Consider the following 21,501-nt stretch of genomic DNA (forward strand, 5'->3'; position numbering starts at 1 on the left):
AACCCCAAAAGTGCTTCAGCTTCCTGATAGTATACCAGGCAGAGTATTTTTAATAGCTAAGATTGTTGAATTGTCATACAGATTGTTTAGCAAACAGTTGCATGCTACCTTCATAAGGGGTATCTCCACTCAGATTGTGTGGAACAACTTTGTTTGCCATTAGTGATGTAATCTGACTGGTCCTGTGGTAGGTTTATGGATTTATATTTCACTTTGCATTGATTCCACAAAGTGTTTCGTACTACATGCATTGTATACTAAAGCCCTATAGCTATTGCAGTACCTGATGTACTGAACTAAATTCCTGCTCTTGGATTATGTCTCTAACCTGAAATCAACATTTTTTTTTTTTTAATCTTCTTTTAATGGATAGTCTGAAACTGTATACTGTAATTCTTCCCAAGAGAGGAAAAGTACTGTTTAGAGAGGGTGATGATAAAAGTTACTCCAGGAAAAATGACAAAGGATCAGAACAGAGGGTATTAATTTGTAATATCCTAGTTTTATTTCTTCAGATGAATAGTTTAGTCCTTAGAGATTCAGTTCTGGAGCAAGTTAGGCCTTCAGAAATCTTACAGTGGCCAGGATTTAAGAGAAACTGAAGGACTGAAGCACTGTACAAGTAAGAAATAAGTATTTGAAGGTTTTGGCTTTCTTCTCTGTACTCAGTTAACATCCAAATGCTTAAGTTCCAAGTGTGAAAGAAGAGAGTACATAGCTTAGCAACTCACATAGGAACTAGCAATAGGAAAGTCCAGCTGTACCAAAACTGTCTTTCTGATCATACTACTTGGCATTCACTGTGGAGGGTTCATAGTAACTTTCTCAGCCAGTGCAGTTCATGGGAAGAGTGGTCAGCAGTCCACTACTGCTCATGATAAATGAAGTAACAGTTCTGAATTCCTTCTTTCTTGCTCGTTTGCTGTAGCTGAAATTTAGCAATAACATTGTGTACAGTGGTATTTGAACTTTGGCATCTCTTACATTATTTCTAGTAAATAAGACATTCTGCTACACTTGGATTTCTTCAAATGGGAGAGCACAGTTGTTGCTTTATCCTGTTGGTTAACAATTTTTATTTTGGTACTTGAATTTTCTACTCAATTTTTAAACACATACTGATAGCTTAGTGTCAGATATGTTACTAGATATCATTATCAGCTGAGTAGGGTACAGTTTCATTGACTTTAAGATGGAAAATTAACAGTTCTGCCTTTCTCTGTGCCACCCCTTCCCATGTGGCAGCACAAGCATTTGTATAATCCAGCGTTCTTAGCAGCCTAGTTTTCAGGAAGCTTGCTACACTACCACACAACTGCTCATGTTAGGTAATGAGAAGAGGAACAATGACTATGAAAGAAGATGTGTGCTAAGGTTTCTTCCGTATTAGTAAGAGATGATGAAATAAGTTTTAGACCACAAATAAACTGTGGCCTTAGTGTGAAGGATCAGTGTTCATTCCTTTCACAGCTCCTTAGCCAATACAAAAAAACTGTAGAGACTTAATGAGTCTATATTTGGGGTAAGAAATGGCTTTAGAGTTCATGTCTACCATGGTAGCAAATCATTAGCTATACTTGAACAACATTTGATACTTGTAGTCCTCTGTATGCTGCCTGCTGTGTGACAGCAGTTCATTTTTTCCCTGTACCATTTAATCTGAGAAAGAAGAGTGGCTGCTGTCAGACTAAAGGATGAAGTATCATCTTACTCTTCATGTAGAAAATAATTCAGTTGTAGGCCATGGAGACAAATGGAGCCGATTCAATGGCAGTGCTTCTGCTTATTTCAGACACTTAATGATGAACATCTTCCTTACCTTGGAATGGATATAATTAAAAGCATCTTTGACTTTATTCCTCGAATGCATGGTGCTAAACCAGTTGTTGTGGTTGAAAGCTCTGAATTCAGGGAAGCAGCAGGAAAGTCAAGTACTCGCATAGGCTGGTTGTCCTGTTTTTCAGTGTGCCTGATGTGCTGAGGAGCAGTTAAGAGTCTGTTCTCTTTCTTTCTTCAAAGGAAAGACAGTACCTACCTCATAGGAGTGACACAAGGACTGTTCAGGAGCGTTTTGATGTTACTTGAGACTTGCACAATACACATCCATGGTGAGAGTAAGAAAGACATAGTACTAGTGTAGCTTGATGGTAATTACATAGATTCATGTTATACCAGTTTAATCCCCTCACTGAACAGAATTCAGCAGCTTTATGCCAGGACTTTTCTTAAACAGAGGAATTGCAGTTCCAGAGGAGAGCAAGGCCAGAAAGATCTCAGTTTCTGCAAGAGTTTATAGGTGGGCTAAATAACAGTCTTTTGACATTTTTCCATTTATCTTTCAGTTTTCCCAGGGATTCTTTTTAATCAAGTGGTATTTATATCATTTATGATTGTTTGTGTTGATACAATCAACAGTCAGTTTGACTCTTTTGGATGATTAAGTTCAGATGATGTACTGCAGCTGAAGTGTTAACGTTTACTTTCTTACCTGCTGACTCATGTTTATAAGTGAGATCAGATCTCTTGGGGGGTAAAAAAAAAACGACTGCAGGTTTTTTTTTGTAAAGTAAACTTGATTTTCTCCTTTTTTTTTAGCATTGTGTAGGGGTGTTTTTTTGGTTTTTTTTTTTTTTTTTTTTTTTTTAATAAAGCATGAGAATGGCACCAAAAAGCCTGAGTGGGAACTGGTGCTGTTGTCCTTACTAACCAACCTGTAGGAGCAAATACGCAGAGTGAAAACATACTGTTCTTAACAAGCTGCTTTGCCACAAGCCTATTTGGAATGGGAATAACGAGGAAGTATTCTGTGATGTTTTGGACAATGGGCTAATAGTAAGATTAGAATTCTGTAAGAATAAGGGGAGGGCCCTGGGAAAATGGAATCCTGATCCATTCAAACTGAACCATAGTCCCCTGCATTTCCAGAAAGAATAACCTATTGTTGAACTGTAAGCACCATTTAAGAATCTGTTAAGATTCTTAAAGGCTGCTGAAGTAAAAGGTTATAACAAACCTCATTAGGTGTATGCTGTTGTCTGACCAAGAGGGCACTCATATTCCAGGCAGTAATACTGACAGTAGCAGTTCAAGCAGGTGTACTGCGTACAAGCAGAAGGTAAGACTTGGGGGGGGTGGGGAGGAGAGGGAGAGGGGGGAAAGCTAACAAAAGCAAAAGAAAAAATGGCCTAAAAATAAAAGCTGCCTGTATTTGTGAACCATTTCTGTGGATAAATAAGGGAAAATTAAAAGCAGATCTATTAAGATGTACTTTTAGCTCCCAGAAAACATAAAAACAACTTTTAAATTTGAAGTCTGTCTCATCTTTGAAAAGATGAAGAGAGATTTTTTGAGACTTCATACTGACCTCTGTTCTTTCCAAGTCAGTTGCTATAGTCCTTAACTTCAGTAGGCTGGCTTTCTGCCTCCTCATGTTCATAATCTTGATGATAAATTTATATTAACCAAGATGCAGTAAGATTTCAGCATTACAACATTCCAGTCTTTTAACTGGTGAGGGAAAACAAACTTACCACACTTTGCCTCATCCCTTTGGGTCTGTCCTGCCTTAACTCTGTTTTCCCTGTACCGCTTAAATTGACATAATGAAACTGTAACTTAAGAGCTGGATCTTTCACACAGCAGGAGTTAAATGTACATAGCTGCACAAGCAAGAGGAATTTTCAAGATAACTTCATTTAGAGTTCTGGTAAAACAGATACAGCCCTTCCCTGCAGGGCCTGGATGGAGTGAGACAGTACATTTTCATTCAGATGAAGCTGTATGGGTGAACCGTGTGTGACTAAAGCATTTATCCTGAAGATAAAATACAGCGCTGGGTTTACAGGATGAAATCACTATAGCCAGCAATACCAAAGCTGCCAGCTGAGGGATCACCCAAGCCAGTGACAGCTTCTCATTGTAACAGATGGGCTCAGGAGATCTTCAGTCTCGAAGAGCAGCATTGTAGATAGGCCAGAGCACCCACGTCTGGCTTTTCTTAATCATTCTTTGCTCTCTCTTGGTCACCGAATGAAGTCTGAGCCTTTCTGTGCCTTTAAGTAAGTCTGTGACAATGTGAAGCTGAAATTTTGAAAGCTGTCAATACTAGTGTCCTGTATTTGCTTCCAAAAATGAAAATCAGGGCTATAGGCACCTAAAGGCCCAGCCTAAGGCACTTCAGAAGCAGCAAGAATAGCGATGCTGCATACACACTGCCTCTTTGTCATCTGATTTCCTGGTCCTGGGCTCCTCAGCAAGGTTTCCTGCAATTAAAGCTAGATTAAATTGGGCCTTTTAACTCCATGTGAACCTGGACCATGTTGAGACACAAATAAGTCTGCATTCTATCTTCTGCTGGAGTAGTTTTTCCATGGAGGATGAATCAAACATTTCTGTCCATCCAGAACCCTGAAACATACATACTCCCTCACATGAGCCTGGATCCACAGCACTACAAAGTGAGCAGTGAGCAGGACCATGCTCGATGCCAGCCTCAGCTGGCAGGCCCACCAGTAAGTTTCCAAAAGAGACAGAAAGAAAGAACAAACTGTCTTCTGTGGAAGGAGCCTGCACAAAAAGGAGGAAAGTCTTAAAATAGCCTGTTGCGGGTTTCCACTGGAAAGGAAGAGCTAGGATTTAAATAGCTTCTGGTAACTATCGCGTACTGTATGACAAACATTGCCACCAAAATAACAGGTTATAATTAGAAGCAAGTGTAAATAACACAAACTTGATTATGAAATGTGTTACATTTTCCTTAGAGCCACTATTTAAGACTTAGTTAATGCTTAGTGGTACTAGTGGTTCATTCATACAGAGCAGAGGTGTTTTTCACAGCTGGAAATGACATTTTGCCCAACTAATCCTAATTGGCTGCTACTATAAGCAAGCTGAAAACTAAGCAGCGTCTCTTGCTGTCAGGCACCACAGGAAAGGCAGCCTTTCAGGAAGAAAAAGGCCCCCAACAAAACATATGAAGCAGGATTTAGCTTGTGCTTTAAAAACCCACGCTACACAGGGACCATCTCCTTTCCAATGTATTGTTAATGTGACAGGGCATGCTACTGCTGCATCCTGTTGCCACTCGCCTTCCCAGCTGAAAGGCATGATGAAGACCATGTCTGAGGTATCAGTTGCAGTCATACAGCCAGAACCATCACTGGCTCCACTTAGTGGTGTTACTCCAAAACGTTCCCCCCAGGTCCCACCGAAACTGAACTCCCTCTGCCCCTGTTAACAAAAAGTGTCTCACTGGGTGTCCTGGTCCTTCAGTTAGGTGCAGCACCCTGTGTGCTTACTCCATTTATCCTTTAGTGAGGATCCCCAAGGGCCATCGCTCTGTCATTGCTATTTTGCTGGATTTGTAGAACTGCACCAAAACAGATGGCACTGATTCGCTGCAGCAGTAATAAATACAGGCCACCAAGGACCCACTGACAAACTGCGAAACATCCCTCAGCTGCAGCTCAATAAAACACTGGCACAGGAGCCCTGGGGGGAGCTGCTATCACTTTTAATTAAGTGTTGCTCCAAATACATACCTTCATTTATTAGCAGGTGTTTTACAGCTGCTAAAGAGAGTATTTTGGTTCAGAAAAGGTTTCAGAACTGTTTATGAGAGGTGCATTCACCATAAAGCAATAACCAAATGCATTAAAAGCAGCAGGTGGCTCCGTATCCTGTGCCAAAGCACATTGCCATGAGGTGCACAGGTTCCTCAATACTCCAGGTCCCTTCCTCTCCCTTACCTGCAGCCCTGGGAAGCTTTTCTGACCAGCTCAGTGCTAATGCTGAGTTTCAGGTAGCTGTGCTACAATGCCTGCTGGTTTCAACTCCAAAAGATACTGGCAATAGCCACCTAGACAGGAGATGAAAACCCAAACCCACTGTGTAGTGGTGCAGACTTCACAGATTGCTGTGTACACACAAGCAGCTCAGTACTTTGATTTTCTCCAGCTGTGGAGTACAATGGACCTGATGTACGTAACCTTGAAGCCTGTGAAGCCTCAGTCCTATAAGCACCTCAAAGGCAGTGGATGAAAAGTATCCTGCCATCACAAAGGGATTGGCAAAGTGAGCAAATGCACAGTTATCACTCAGCACATGTCCTCCCATGTTCTACCTCTTCCCCAGCTGCTGCCTGGGACCCCTTTGTACCAAGGATGGCTGTGTTTCAGTATGAACGGAGGAAAAGTGGCAATGAAAAAGGGTGTGGGTTTTGCTTACAGCCAGGTTTTACCCACTTTTCCATTTCTAAGCACAGGTTACATGGAAAAGCTCGAGTTGCAAACACCTGGGAGAAATGCTTACTGGTCAAAGCAAGCCTACCTCTCACAACTAGCACTGCCATCACTGTAAAATGAAATACAAATACTTCTTCTGGGTGCAGATTCATTAGAAATCAGATGCTGCTTGTTTAGAACAACAAACAGCCACAAATCTGAGCCGTTGTCGCTCTCTGTACAACCAGATAACAGGAGATAGGAGGGAAGGTTAACAAAGCCATTGTTTCAGCTACCCAAATGTGACTGAACTCACTCCTGTGCCCACTCCCTGTCTGAGGGCAGGGGCTGCCAGTCCTGTGTGCACGCACACTTGTGGAAGATCAGTTTTCCTACATACCTGCTGCAAAGAGGGAGGTGAGGCACTGGAATGGGTTGCTCAGGGGAACTGTGAATGCTCCATCCCTGGCGGTGTTCAAGGCCAGGTTTGACAGAGCCTTGGGTGACATGGTCTAGAGGGGCTGGAACTAGGTGATGTTAAGGTCCGTTCCAGCCCAAACCATTCTATGAGTCTATGATTCTATGTCCTGCTGCTCCTCCCATCCCAGCTGCGGGCATCACACTCTGCAGTAGAGCCACCAGCCCCCTTGGCTGATGTTCTGTCCAAATCCTTGCCCATTGTACGAGCACCTCGGCCACGCTCCCTGGGTGCTTACAGGCTAAAAAACTGTGGATGGGAAGTGAGCCCGCAGCAGAGCAGGCCTTTACTGCATTAACCTCTGCCTCTGGGAGCAGAAAAATAGATCAGGCCTTCCATGATGGAAAGCCTTTTCCCCAGCAAACTGCTCTTACAGCCTCCTCCTGTTCACTGATGTTTGTAAACGGCCTCACAGCCCTTTGCAGAAGGGCACTAGGGAAGTCCAGACACTTTCACAGCAGTGTATTCCAAATGCCCACTGTCCGGTTTCCTCATACTCCTGGCAGTTTTCCCTGCCAGACGACAGGAATCTGGCACAGGAGAAATAAACAAGCACAGCGAAGGAGAAAGCTGTTTCCAGTTCTACTACTCCAAGGACTGCAGCAAGGTTTTCTACCAGGTTACACAGTAAGGGTCAGTGAGCCAGAGAACTCTTCCCACTTACTCGCATTTAACATAGGAAAAACTCCTGCTTCCTGTGAATGAGGCTTTTTAGACTGAGGGGACTTGAGCACTGGAAGCAGGAGGCAGTAGCAGAGTCTCTGGAAAGTCTTGGCAATGCTTCTCAACTCATCTTTACCTCATTTCAGCTCTACAGGGCTATTTCAGTCGAACTGAAAGGAAGGCTTGAAGGCTCCTTAGCCCCTTACCTAGGAAAGGCCCTGGGTGTTTTCATTGCCCTAGAGAAATCTCTCAGCTCTTTCCACTGTCAGGCACTCCATTAACACATGTGTATAGATGATTCACTACTTGCCTGAGGCAGCCAGCAACAACAAAGTAGATGTTCCCGTATCTTTAAGCATCCCATTCCATGCAGTAATGATGTGCCAGGAGCCTGCATCTTTGAGCAGACCAAGGTCCTTCTCCTCCATCGTTGTCCCAGGTGTGAATGCACTCAGTTATCTGGGGGGAAAGAAAAAAAAAAAAAACTTCCTGCAAAAAAAAACCAAAACAGTTCTAGAAACGTATTTTTGCAATACAGAAACTGCTGCTGCCTCAGCAGCACACAAATACAACACTGGTCTCCTGATCCTACTCTTCCCTCCCTGCCTTGCTTTACACAGACCTCATTGCCCAGGTGAAGGCACTGATGAGGCCTCTTAGCACACAGGGATGCTCTCACAGCCTTTGCCTCTGGATGAGGTGCAGCTGGTGACAGGTCCTAAAGCACCAAGGGATTCTTCCCTGGAGCCCTCCTCTCTGTGCTGTTCACACATCCTCCTCCCTCCAGGCAAACATGTGCACAGCGCAGTGTGAATGAGTCCGTAGCTTTCCACAGGACCAGGGGCACGCACCACAAGCATCTGGCACCCACAGGAGAAATACCTTGTGCTTACCTGATGTAAACGATCCTTTTGGGTGATGAGGGGTTAAAACACCTGCAGCTGCATTCCCAACAGCGCAGTGCTCAGCTGTGAGCAGGGCCCTGCTGAGAAAGGCCAAGAGCACCAAACGCTGCTGAGTGCAGGTTGCTGCACCTGCAGGACATGCTTCAGACTCTGCAGGGGGCTGCATGGAGAGTTGCTGTGTACCCCCCGCAGAGCTGGACCTCCTGACACTGGGGACATTTCCCCAAGCCCTGGGCTGTTTCTTGTGAAACGTTTCTTGTTTCTGTCCCTTCATGGCAGCTCCGCTCTGACACGGAGGAGGTTTCAATGCCCTCAGAGTCAAAATGTGTCTGTTCCCTTGTTTGAACACGGAGAGCAAAACCCAGCATCTCCCTTACTGCCCGTTCGGCTGTTGCAGCACGGGTGCAGCGAGCCTCTGCCCTGCATGGCCGAGGGGAAAGGAACCGGAGGGGAAAGTGCTTGACACAGGTCCCAAACTGGTGAGCTCAAGTGCCCACGCCACCAGCAGACACTGGTGTTGGGCAGGTTTCACTCACTTTCCTTCCTGACGTTGGCTGCTCCAATACTCATCTGCGAAGTGCTGGTGGGGCCCGTTTTCCCCCAGCCCAGCAGTTAGAGATGTGCTGATCGAACAACCCCATGTGTTTCTGCAGCCTTTTCCTGCACTGTCGGGGTGGATGATGAAGGATGGTGCCTCTCAGTCTGTTTGACACACAGAAAATGCCAGTTATCCTGTGCCAGGATCTGGCGTCTCCCTTTTGCAGATAGCCCCAGGCCCCATGGTTTCCAGAAGCGATGTTTTCAATGCCCTTGTAACTCTACAGCAACACCTAAAGAAACAGGCACGTGTGACTCCTGGAACAGGAGGCTTGTTTGCAAGGGAAGGTCTCAAGTAAACTTGTCACTGTGCTAGTGGGATTGTGACCCAATTTTGTTTGAGAGACTTTTTGAAACAGCAGGGCAAAACACTGATGTCAACAGTATTACAGTGAATCATCACACACTTTCCGAAGGTCTCAGTGCAGGTATGCAGCCCTCCCGTCCCTCAAATGCTGGGTATTTGTGACAGCTGGATAATGAAAACAAATACTTCTGTTCCTTTCTCTTTACCAATTTGCATTTCAATAACAGTAAAAATGCAACAGATGCTCCATGCAGGCTCCACATCCTGCTTTGGGACAGCCAATTCCCACCCAAGCCTCCTATCTCAAACCAGCCCTCCTGCCCATCCTCTTGGGCCACAGGTTCATACTCCACACTTCTGGACATGAACACCTTCCTGGTGCGAGGACCTAGGTCTTCCCCAAACCTTAATGACTCCAAACCTGAGGCAGTGCTGTGAGACGGATGCTCAGCACAGGGGCTGTGCCACTCTCTCCACCCATGCCAAGAGTTAACCTGCAGTTTCACCTTTGAAAAGATGGGTAAAAAGCATTAGGGAATGAGGCAAGGAAGCAGCAAGTTGGAGACAGCAGAGGGAGACACCACCACCTGCCCATCCCTCTGCTAACCTGGTGTTTCAGGCCAGCTCTGTGTGGGGAGGAGCGAGGCAGGAGGAGGAAGAGGGAAATGCCAACGAGGAGCAAAGTTCAGCTGGCCTGCAGGATGTCACCCTGCCGAAGGCAAGAAGAGCAGGGAAATTCCCATCTTGGGAATGTTCATGGTCGAATTGCGGTAGAAGGAGCAAAGGGCTGGGCACACTGATCACACCCTGCCGCAGCCAAGTGCTAACTCATCTATTTCGTAAGTGATCAGTTGCCATCACTTCCTTGTCACGTAAACTCATCCCATTTGATCCTACACCTCATGACAGGTCCACACGTACTTTGGGTGCAAGTTTCCCATCAGTCTTACAGGAGGAGGGGAGATTTCTGAGGCTGGGGGCGCGGGAAAGGCAAGAAGGTGATTTTCTGCAGGTTTCCTCCCCCAGAAATCCTGTTCCCAGCCCCTGAGCCCACCACAAGATTGCTCACAGAGCTCTGCTTCATCAGACATGCTCGGCTTGGGGCAGAGCTGCCTGGCTGCTTTGCTTTTAACCTGTCCCTGACTGGTGGTGAGGGACCAGATCCCACCAGAGGAAGTGCTGTGGTCAATTGTAACCTCTGTCACGAAGGTCCAGGAGGCAGGAGGGAGGAAAGTGGCGGCAGCAGCAGCAGTTACTGCCTGGGTAGGTCTCTCTGATTCTGAACCTGGTTCCCTTCTCTACCAGAAAGAACCACCCTGCCAGGACTTAGGAAGATGCAGATGCTTCAGCTTCGCTGCAATTGCCCGGCCTCCAGAGCTGGACACACGACCCAGATGAATCTTTGGCTCACCGTCCCGTGAAATGTGTTTCATTTATAGAAGAGTGCATATAAATGCAGCTAAAGCAGCTCCGGCAAGCTAAAACCAAGGATTTCTCTCTTTCTTTTGACACCTGCATGTGGCTCTTGAATACATGGTGAAGATTTCACGTCTATACACATTCATCCAAAAAGAAAACTATGCTGCAGAAACCTACTTATTTTACACAGAAAATGACTGGTACCACTGTGAATCACCACACTGAGCTGGGAGGATGCTCACTTGGGTGATCACAGGGTTAAGAGAACCCTGACCCAATGCCTGGGCAGGAATATCAGCACCAGAGCACTTCCCTGCTGGTTGCTACATTAAGGAACTGCACCAAGAGAAAAGCACCATTTCCGAGGGGCTTGACTACCAGGAAATATGGGGGTCAAAGTGAATGTGCATCTTCAAAGCACTGCGATCATCCCCAATTCAAACTCAGTTCACCCTTAGGAAGAGCAACTGGGATGCTGTCTGCACAGGCAAGCTCTGTGCGTTGTCCTCTAGCAAAGGCACCTCAAAGCAAGTTAGAACAAACCCACAAGAAGAGCCACGTCCATTTTGTAACCTATAATTTTTAAATATAACATTTTATTGCTTAGATGGTTTGATACAGAACAAGTTTTACTTTTTATTTTGAATTTGGAAGTACTGTACAACTGAATAAAAAGAGGAATAGAAGTACCAAAACAAATGTGTGATTCTCTGTTCATGTGGCATAAACCAGTCTTGTACACAATTCGTAGCAGCAGTTTAAGTTCCCTTTAGAAAAATATGAATTCTACACATTTATTACTGTTTCCTGCATGGGATGAAATCACTAGGATTGAACTTCCTTCGTGGAGAGAGAGAGAGAGAGAGGGGAGAGAGAAAGGAGACACACAGAGAGGAGAGAGAAGATGACGAATCATTCTGCAAATGGAATCACTGTCACGTAGCCCCGACAGTTGTTTCACAACAGCCTCAAACAAAGTTCTCTCTTTTTTTTTTGTCTTTTTCCTTTGTTTATTTTTTTGTATCTTTTTTTCTTTTTTGCGCTTTCACAGTCAAGTGCTCAATGTAGTGATTGAATCTCTCAATGTCAACGAGTCCATTGCAACTCAGGCAAAAGAATTTCAGAAGATCCTTTTTTTTTTTTTTTAATTTCTTTTCTCTTTTTTGTTATTTGTAAAAGCCCTGAGAGAGGAAAAAAAAAAAACAACCCCAAAACAAAACAAAAAACCCCCAAAAATAAAAAGATTCAAACAAAAATCGTATAGAGACAAATTAGCTGAACATGCAAACTAAAGCCTACGATTCACCCATAGTTTAAACACATTATAAATTTCACAGTTTAATATTGGGGGAGGAGGGGAAACAAAAAAAAAACCCCACAACAGCAACGGTTCTCAGTCAAACTCAACTAATAAAAATGTCAATAAAATGTGGCAAGACCTTATACTCTACTAGGATATAGATAAAGGCTAAATAAAGCTTTAAATCAATAGTGATTATTGCTAGCAGATGTCCCGGCAGGCTGCTGGGAATTAATTACTTGCTACATCGTTCTGCAGCATATAGTTTAGTAATGGCTTCTCCCCCACAGTATTGCGCAGTTTAGTGTGGAGAGTTGCAAAAAAACCCCAAAACAAAACAAAAAACAAACCCCAAACAAAAAATAGACAAAAACAAAAAAAAATACCCCAAATAATAATAATAATTATTATAATTATAATAGTAATAACAATTCAAGGGATGTGTGAACTGGTTTTAATTAAGTAGAATGCACCTGGGTAGAGTTTCAAATGAATCATTGGTTGTGACTGATTTATCTTTATGTGGCATTAGCTTCGTTTCTGAACTGGTTCAAACATCCCTATTAAAAACAAGAACCAAAAAACAAAACAACAACAAAAAAAATAGAAATCACATCATATACCTCAACCATTTGTTGTATTTTTTTTTTCTTATTCTATTTGCAAGAATATTGCTCGAGAACGTTTCTCTTCCTTTGCATTCTGGACAGTGAGATTTCAGTCTCCAGAATTTTTCGGAGAATTCTTTTAATATATAGTTATATATAGATATATATATATTATATAATATAGACTGGGTCCAAGGCCCACTTCCTCCATGTCTGGTGAGAGCAGGAAAAGCGATTCTGCAGGGGTCGGGGGGAAGGAGAGGGGGGTCACAGTGTGGGCTGGGATGGGCTGGGCTGGGGGTCTGCAGTGGTGGAATAGCACAGTGAGGCTCCGGCAATGCTATTATGGCTCTGTCTGTCCCAGAGGTCATGACTGAAGGACAATTAACAAACAACAACAAGGACAACAACAACAAGGACAACAACAACAAATGCTGGGCACTCCTAGAAATGCACAGCTACAGTAGGATACATTTCACTTAACCCCTTCAACAGTGGCGGCCGGAGTGTCGCCTGTTGCCGGCAACAGGAGCCACAGAGAGAAGAACTTCCAGCTGCCAGCACTGAAGGGGTTAAATTATTGATATGAAATTTAGACACACACCTCAAGTCTTCAAGCATCAACCCCAAAATCTCAGGAAGAATTTATTTTTTATTAATTTATTTTATTTATTTTTTTAACATGTCTTAAATCTGTAGTTTTATTACCAGTAGTACTTTCTTGCTCTAGAACACGACAGTAGCAAGATGACGGTAAGGCTCGCATTTCTCCCTGGCTTGCTTTCGGCTGGAAGACGGGATAACTTTGCTCTTTGAGTAACGCGCGCTGTCACCGGTGTGATGGCCACAAGACTAACCTCAGCACTCGCAGCACCTTTCTCACGCACTTGGAAGGGGCCTCCCCCTGACACACACGCACGCACACATTCACGCACACGAGTGAGATGCTCCCCTGCCTGTATGGGTGTGCTGATACCCCGCAAACGGCCTCCGTTTGACTCTCCGGCCAGAGGAAGGGTCTCATTTAAAGTACAGTAGAAGAGCTGCAACATAAGAAGAGGAGCTGGTGAAAGCGTCGAGTCAACAACATTTTGAGAGGGGATCCAAGCGGCGCTGTATGTCTGCGAGGGGGGGGCAAATATTGCCCATTGGTTTCTGCTGACTGCAGAGACAAGCAAACTGATGGATTTATAAAATAACAATAAAATAATAATAATAATAATATACTGAAGCAAATCAAACATATATAACAGCGGGTGCATAATTTCCATAGGTTACGTTGCTATGTAACTCTTCTCTGCATACACGCTCAGTCCATGATGGCCAGAAAAACCCCCTAGGATTCAGAAGACCATTTCTAATGCTGAAAAGTGGAAAGAAGCGTGAGGTTGAAATTTCTTTGTGTTTCCTGCTTTTTGGCTTGAATCGCTTTGAACACCTTCAACTGCCATGTTGTTCAGGCCTGGAACAGGCTTAATGCTCCACCGTGTGGCAAATGCAAGAACATCTACTGAGAAAAAACAACAAATCAACACCTCGCCTGCATTTCCTCTGACTATTTCATAAGAAATTCACATATTTTTTTCTTCCAGTTATTGGCTGTGGTATCCAAGGGCCTCCCACCCCACTGCCCCCATTTCCAGCTCAGAGAACAAACACAGCGACTATCACAGATATACAAGAACAAGCTCACACACACCAATACAAAAGGTAACATTAATGCTTAAATGAAAAAGGTCCTCTCCAAATAATTCATTAAAATATTAAAAAAAATCATTTTTGAAAAAATCTATAATACCAAAAGATCTAATAAAGTAGTAAGGCACTCAAATCAGTATGTACTGTAGTCTCTTGCATTATTATACTGAAAGGCATATGGCACCACATCCAGTCTGCCATACTCTCCCCACAGCTGTAGGTCACTCTTCCGAAACAGGACTCCAAGGAAACCTTGCTCTGCTGGCTTCAGCTTGTGTGCCAGGACGGCTCCAACCTCTGAGCAAAGTCATTCAACCCCCAAGAGCTGAGGCGCACTGTCTGCAGAGGCAAGGATGTGATTCATGGGAGACTTTTTGTTGTGCATCTCCAGCAAGTCTTGAATGAAACCCGAGGGCCTCTCGAGCTCCGAGCTGCCCCGAGGCTCCTGGTCTTTTGCGGTCTGTTTCTGTGCACTCTTGGTGGGCTCCACCAGGCAGGTGCCGGCTCCTCGCCCGCTCAGCCTCTCCTCTCTGCAGGGGGAGAAGCCCGGGACCGTGCCAGCCAGGGACTCTTTTCGGCTTCCCATGAGGGGTGATGTTTGGTCACCGATGCCCCCGGTAGAGTCGCACTCGTTTTCTGAGATGGGGTTGGCACCACTGTGGCTTGACTCGTTCTCGCTGTCTTCTCCACACCTTGACTGCGTCTCCTCCTTGTCACTCTCCTTCCCATGGTTTCGGGTGGTTTTGATTTTCTGGTGTATGCGCTGGTGGCGAACCAGGCTGTGTTTCAGAGTGAAGGTCCGTTCACAGGTTTGACACTTGTAAGGTCTCTCACCTAGAAGACAGTTAGAATACAAAGTCAGCACTAAGGTCACTAACACACCTCCCTCTTCGTTTCAAGTAGTATGGACACTCACTGCTTTGGAAATTCAGTACTTATATCAAACATTCATGTCTGCCTTTATGCAGACTTTTTGCTTCTGTACTAGCAAACTAGCTGATGGCACGCAAGCGGGAATACAGATACATCCTCCCAGGCACAAATCGAAAATCAGAACTTGTAAGTGTCTTGAGATTCCTGCAAGCTTGGTATGGTGCTGCACTGAGGAGGGAGAAAGACCGTAGGCCCCAGGTACATCCTGTCTAATTCAGTCAGCAACTTTTCTGAAAGAAGCTTGCACTTCGTCCTATGGAGCTCAAAAGCCTTTGTGAAAACAGCCCACAGTGGGATCTCCCTGCTGCAGGTCAGCCCTGATACACGCAGAGAGAGAGGACTGCACAGGTTAACTGTGGTCCACAGCTCCTACGAACTGAACCAAGTAACACATGAGAAAGCATCTCCCCCCTCTCAAATGCTGACACATGGGCAAGGATGAAATATGCAGATTAATCACCGACTTCAAGCTGTTAGGAACTCCCCTTGCTACAACAGCCCCTTCTCTTTCTGTGCAGCAGAAGACAGTATCACCTCATTTCAGAATGGACACAGAGCAGCTGAAGGACCTAGACTTACGATGGGTCGCAGGAGGTGTCTGTTAGAGGTGACCAAAATCTACTGTCCAAGTGAAAAATGCCTGCCTCTGGATGTTTTCACAGAGCTGCTGGTGTTGCCCAGCCCTCTGGTGCTGCAGGACAGGAGTGACTTGTAAAAGCCCCTGAAAAACCTCCTCATACCCATTCCAGAAATGCTACTTGCAGGACAAAATTCTCCCTCTTATTTTGGACTCTTAAGCCGCAGAGCAGCTGCAGGCATCCTCTGCTGTGACCAACTGATAGTTTGCTCTGGTCTCAGAGCAGCTTTTTACACCTGAGACACTTGAATGCTTCCCTAATCAGGAGCTCATCAAAAACAAAGCAACCACAGCCCTGGAGACAAAATTCCCCCAAGTCCTAACCAATCACAGTGCCCCAGGGTAGTGCCTGCCCTGAAGAACCGAAGATCCCACCCTGACCCATCCTCTATTTCTGACTGTGCCTATTGAAGACTTGCCAGTGCTGCAGTTCCATCCAGACACCATCTTGTGCCTATGAGCACATGGAACGAGACACCTGCAGCTCACTTCTCACTTGTAATAATGCTTGGGGTCATTAGAAGATAAACCTGTGCAAGTAGGTCCACTGTCCCTGGGAAATGTTTCTCTTGGGTGCCTTGCTAGGGCAGCTGCTGTCAAGGAAGGGCACAGCTCCCCAGGAGCATTTTGGGCCAACAGCCTTTGCCCATCTATCACTTGGCTACTGCTGATGCAGCGCTGTGGCTGAGCCTGCGCTTGGGCAGGCAGCACCAGAGCACCTCACAAATGCTTGCTGGGAAGCAGCCAGCACTGTGAGAATGAAATGCTCCCAGCCTGACTGCCATTCAGTAGGTGGGCAGAGGTTTCTTGCACACTTCAGCATGTCCCAAACATTCCTCTTCTGGGTAAACCTTATAGTTATCTTTAAATACCCCACACCTTAAACCCAAACTTTAAGCAATGTAACGATTTGATGGTATTTTATCAGTATCAATGAACAAGTGGGACAGAGAGGAGAGGTATGGAGGGAAGATCCTCAGCTGAACCCACAGTATGGAGGGAACCCACAGTATGGAAGGAAGATACTCAGTTGAAAATGTATTGGCTATAGATGGTATTCATGTTTATTAAATTTGAAAAAAGCACTGTCCCAGGTTCCTTTTCAACACCTATTCTACATTAAAACATCCTTCAGTGTCAAACAAGAAGGAGAACCAAACAGGAAAAAAACACACCGACAAGGCCTACACAGCTCAGCATGCAATGAAAACAATTCAAACATATGGTATTTGTTTTAATTATCATCTGAGCACTCATCATTTGGGCATGAAACTCAGTAGTTTAGATAGTGTCATCTTCCCAAAGGTTCTGAATTAGTGTGAATAGGTTCTGAATATAGTGTCCTATATTCAAATGTGGCTCAACACCAGAAGAAAACAGGTCAGTTTTGTACTCAACAGGTCACTATGATTCAGAAGGGTAAAAAGTCTGGTTAAGGTACTCCTCTTTGGTGTAGCTTACTAAACATCTCAGTCAACTTACAGGACAAATATTTTGTTAAACACAAAGACGTTGTCTTCAGCAGAGAGCACCTTCAAAAGCTACAAAATGTCAAACTGAACCAGTTTTCCCATGTCAGAGCAGCTTGCTGACAGTAAAATGCATAATTAATAAGGATGCATAAATAAGGATGAATGATTAATTCACCTTTCAGCTGGCTCATGGCTTCACCTTATTTGCATGGTACTGCTGCAAACCGTATATCACATAAAGCGACCTAATGTATTTTAACTGAGTCAAAGTCATCAGCCAAGTGGTTTACTACCTGTGTTCTACCTTCCCTGCCCAAGCCTGAAGAGCAGGGTGCCCACTGTTGCTTTGCCTTTCACTCAAGCAGCAGGTCATGCAGATGACCAGCACACTAACACATTGCTCATACCAGGCTTACATAATCAGACAAAACCAGACTCTCTCTCTCTCTCAACTTTCCCTCAGAGATGAAGCCTTATCATATACTGACAGGTTTCTCCACTGCTCATCAAAGTACTGGGAAGAGGTAGAGCCACATGCACATGACAAGAAGGGAGTCAGAAGCTGGGCAGAACAACTGCACAGGGATATCTCCACATCGGCCCTCATCTCTAAATCCTGCGAGCAAGATGGGGAAAAACAGTTTGGGAACTGAAGATAAGGCAGTGGTGACAATTACCACTCCCCTTGACAGGCTGTGTATACAGCATGGGGGATTGGGGCAGAAACCTTGCAGATACCTGTGGGACTAAAAGCACTGTCTCCAACCTCAAGGGCTAGCAGCAATCGTGCACTTACAGAGCAGATGCCGCAGTCTGGTGGCAGACCTGCTTGTGATCTGTTCTGCTCTCAAGCCTCCTCTTACCTGTATGAGACCGCATATGTCGCGTCAGATCCTGCAGAGACCAGAAACGCTTGTTGCACACAGTACAGACTTTCTTTCTTTTGTCTGCTTTTGCAGTAATCTTAGCCTCATCAGTCTTTGGTTTTTTGTCATCACTGCTCTTCTCAGTGGACTTTCTCTCTGTGCCTTCCCCCTCAGAGATGCTTTCGCTCTCTTCATTTTCCTTTCCTGTTGCCTCATAGTCCACAGGAGACTCCACTACCTTCAAGTCCATCGGAGACTCTTCCTGCTCAATACCAGAGTCCTGCATCGAGGGAGCTCCTGCATTATCCTGAACGCTTTTGCTTTCATCCTCACTGCTCCTTTCATCCTTTCTGTCCTCACGAATGTGGACCTTTTTGTGACGGCCAAGAGTGCCAGCAAACTTGAAGGTTTTGCCACAAATGTCACAGGCATGTTTCCTTTCAGTCTGAGTACTGCTGCCTGCACTCTGGTCACTCTCTGCCAGCTTGAAGTCCATTAATTTGCTGGCAAAATTGAGGTCAAGACTTTTGTTACTTACAGAATCTTCCTCAGGGCCCTCTTCATATCCATCCGCTTTTATTTCGGCATCCCGTTCTGCTGGAGGGGAATCAGCCTTTTGCTCCTTGGGGCCGCACTCACTCGCTGGTAGCTCTGTTATCTCCCCTGGCTGTTCCTTCTCGCAAGAGGTCAGGTCCAAGACTTCATTTCCTGTAGCTAGTGTCTCTGCATCACACTGGCTGTCTGCAAGCAAACAGAGAGAAACGTTCAGTGGGATGCTCTCTGCTAATTCACAACTACCAGCAGTAAGGCTGCACAAAGACCCATGAGCACTGCTTCTGGTCAAGACTCACAACATCTGTTTCTCTTATCTGTGACCCAGGCCAATAACTTAGAGCTGAAGAGAGATCAAACCCCAGAAGCCAATTAACCAGATGATTAAAAATCTGTAACAGAAGGCTTTCTTTTCCAAAATACACTCATATTCTTGTCAGTTTCTTGAAGTAATTTTTAATATAATCACTTTAACCAGAGAATACAAAATGTTGATACTCAAAATGTTGCTGAGCCCAAAGAAGAGTTGAGGCCTACAGATACACCATTCCAGAGGCACATGAATGTGTTATTTCTAAACTCGTGTATGACAAATATTGACACAGATTGAAGTAATATGCATCCACATATTAATCAAACTGATTTATAAGTAGCAGGAAATGCTTTTCAAAGAGAATGTAAAGGCCTCATGCAACCAACTGGTACAATTAAATGTTATAGGTTAGTGCAGATGATGACACAGAGGTCAGTTACAAAGGCAAAAGATGCAGAAGTTCATCCACATGTGGGTCTTTGACACACACCAATACATCACCTGGAACCAAAACCTAAAGCCAAGATGCAGTAACAGCATCCTTTGCTGTTTCACAATTACTCCAACAGGAAAACAAAACACCTAAGATGTCCACCTTAATGACCTGCTTCGTTAGCATTTTGTAGCATTAATGTTGCTGAGGACATGTGTCCAAAAAATTAGAACAGATCAGGTGCTTCAGGAGAACAAAGGGCTAGAGCTGTACCCTTCCTGAGCTCCCTACAAACAGTTAAGTGCAAATAGGAAATAAGCTGGAGTCGATCTGGAAGCTAAAGCTGACAATGATGCAACGGCATGTAACTGCATCTCCAGTGCCACTTAACAGCAAATGTTCCAGGACACGAACTTTGCAAGCTGTATTTTCTGCAAGTTGAAACTTTTCTTGCTTTAATTCCCCCACCTCATTCGTGTTGACAGCATGCAGCTAAGGAGCAATACAACCTACCCAGCATTTCAGCATTCATCTGCAAGTGCAATAGCTGCTGAGTAACTGCAGGGATTTAGAAACTTTAGTAAAGCAGTTTAAGTTCTCCATCTGACACAGAACAGCTTGTGCTTGCCTCCAAATTACCTAGATTTCCTGTTGCAGGCTTTTTTCATAAGCAAGAAGTAATTACAGAAGGTAAGATAGTTCTCAGGCACTTGGTAGTTAAATGCAGTCTTGCAACATGACTTGCATCGAGCCATCTCCTTGCACAAGTGATATAAATGGCCATTAAATAAATGTCAAAGCTTAGCGGCATTTCCAGCAATCATGAACAATCACTCAATAGAACATAATCCTCAGTAGGCTTTTTCTTGGGGAAGAAGTGACTTGTCAAAAAAAATAATCTCACCTTTTAAACAAAACAGATCCGTTTACACAGACAGTGGATTACACAAAAGCTTTCCACAAAGTCCAGCACTCATCTAATTATCTGCCCATTAAAACATGCAACTGAGCTATAATCTGTGTATAATGCTGGAGAATTTGAGGATGTGGGCATCTGAAAACAAAGGTCACCTACACGTGCCCTGTGAATGTCCATGTGAATTCTGTGTTTTGGCTCGTTATCTCTTAGCTACAGTAAGGCCAAAAAAAAGGATGACAAAAAAAGCTATTACAAAGACTGGTCACTTCTAAACACCAAACTGAAATGCCGATGCATAGTAATTAAGAGGAAGCTCTGCTCCACAACCCCAAGAAACAGAAGCCAGGCGTGTATGAGAAACCAGGCCCATGCATGGTTCTCCTCGTTACAAGCAGGTAGCTGGGTCTCACAGCTGCTGGCACAGAAGCCAATCCCAGGCCACATCTATACACAGGAGTCATTTAAAATGGAAGCACAGCTATGAGCCTGCTGCCTTCTTCCACCCACTGTGTTTGGGGGCAGGATGAGTACACTGGCAGCACCTCACCTCTGCTCAAGAGTGGGGATGAAAACAAGGATTAATGGCAACTGATGTGACTCCCTGCTATTGCTGGAAGGGTCCTTGTCCTTCCTTGGCTACCCACTCCCTAGCATTCACACAGGGTCTTTTTCACCAGAGCACAGGTTTCTGCTGGACTAAAGCAACCCCATAATCACCGTTCCCTTTAGGCTAAGGGTAGGAGGGAAGGGAAACAACAGTTAAGAAGAGTGGAAGCTTCCCCAGCTGCCTTTGGTTGCTACCATCATAAAGACCTATCCGTGGGTGATAGACAGACAAACCGTAAGCGGCAAAGTGGCTCTGAGGCACAAAGACCTTGATGCGACACCAAAATAAAGCGCCTAGAACAGCTCCTGTATCCCTGCCATCAGTGCTCATCCACAGCAAAGTGTGGGGCACCTCCTAACAGGCATGGGCCACCCCGTCCCATCCACACTGAGGTCAGGAGACACCTCCCCAGCGGGATGTGTATTAGGTCAAGGAAAGATTGCAAGCACAGCACAGAGGGGGTCATTAGGGAGCAGGGCAGGAGACCATGTGAGCTCTGTCGGGATGGAGAAGAGTGAAGAGCAAAAGGAGACAGAGGTGGAGAGAGTTCACTTTCTAGTGTACCCAGAGAGA

The 21,501-nt window shown here is 44.8% G+C and overlaps 1 protein-coding gene and 1 long non-coding RNA gene across 13 annotated transcripts in view; one reads left to right on the forward strand and one right to left on the reverse strand.

The window, feature by feature from the left end:
• The first annotated feature begins 458 nt into the window (after positions 1 to 458).
• Positions 459 to 11,289, forward strand: LOC133208579 (uncharacterized). Its single transcript, XR_009724439.1, has 2 exons — positions 459 to 3,115; positions 10,477 to 11,289. It is a non-coding gene; the product is annotated as an uncharacterized LOC133208579 (long non-coding RNA).
• Positions 11,167 to 21,501, reverse strand: part of RREB1 (ras responsive element binding protein 1) — a 125,389-nt gene continuing 115,054 nt past the window's right edge. For 11 of the 12 annotated variants that reach the window (XM_061346546.1, XM_061346547.1, XM_061346544.1 and 8 more), the window contains 2 exons: positions 18,102 to 18,845; positions 11,167 to 15,030 (listed from right to left, as the gene is read on the reverse strand). In XM_061346546.1, coding sequence (XP_061202530.1) covers positions 14,504 to 15,030; positions 18,102 to 18,845 — 1,271 coding nt within the window. In that variant the 3' untranslated portion in view covers positions 11,167 to 14,503. The remainder of the gene's footprint in view (positions 15,031 to 18,101; positions 18,846 to 21,501) is intronic. The other variant, XM_061346554.1, reaches the window with a different exon arrangement.

Source organism: Neopsephotus bourkii, unplaced genomic scaffold (genome assembly GCF_033783945.1).
Source record: "Neopsephotus bourkii isolate Nb327-2 ecotype Australia unplaced genomic scaffold, CSIRO-AGI_Nbou_v1 NB_272, whole genome shotgun sequence".
Lineage (NCBI taxonomy): Eukaryota > Metazoa > Chordata > Aves > Psittaciformes > Psittacidae > Neopsephotus > Neopsephotus bourkii.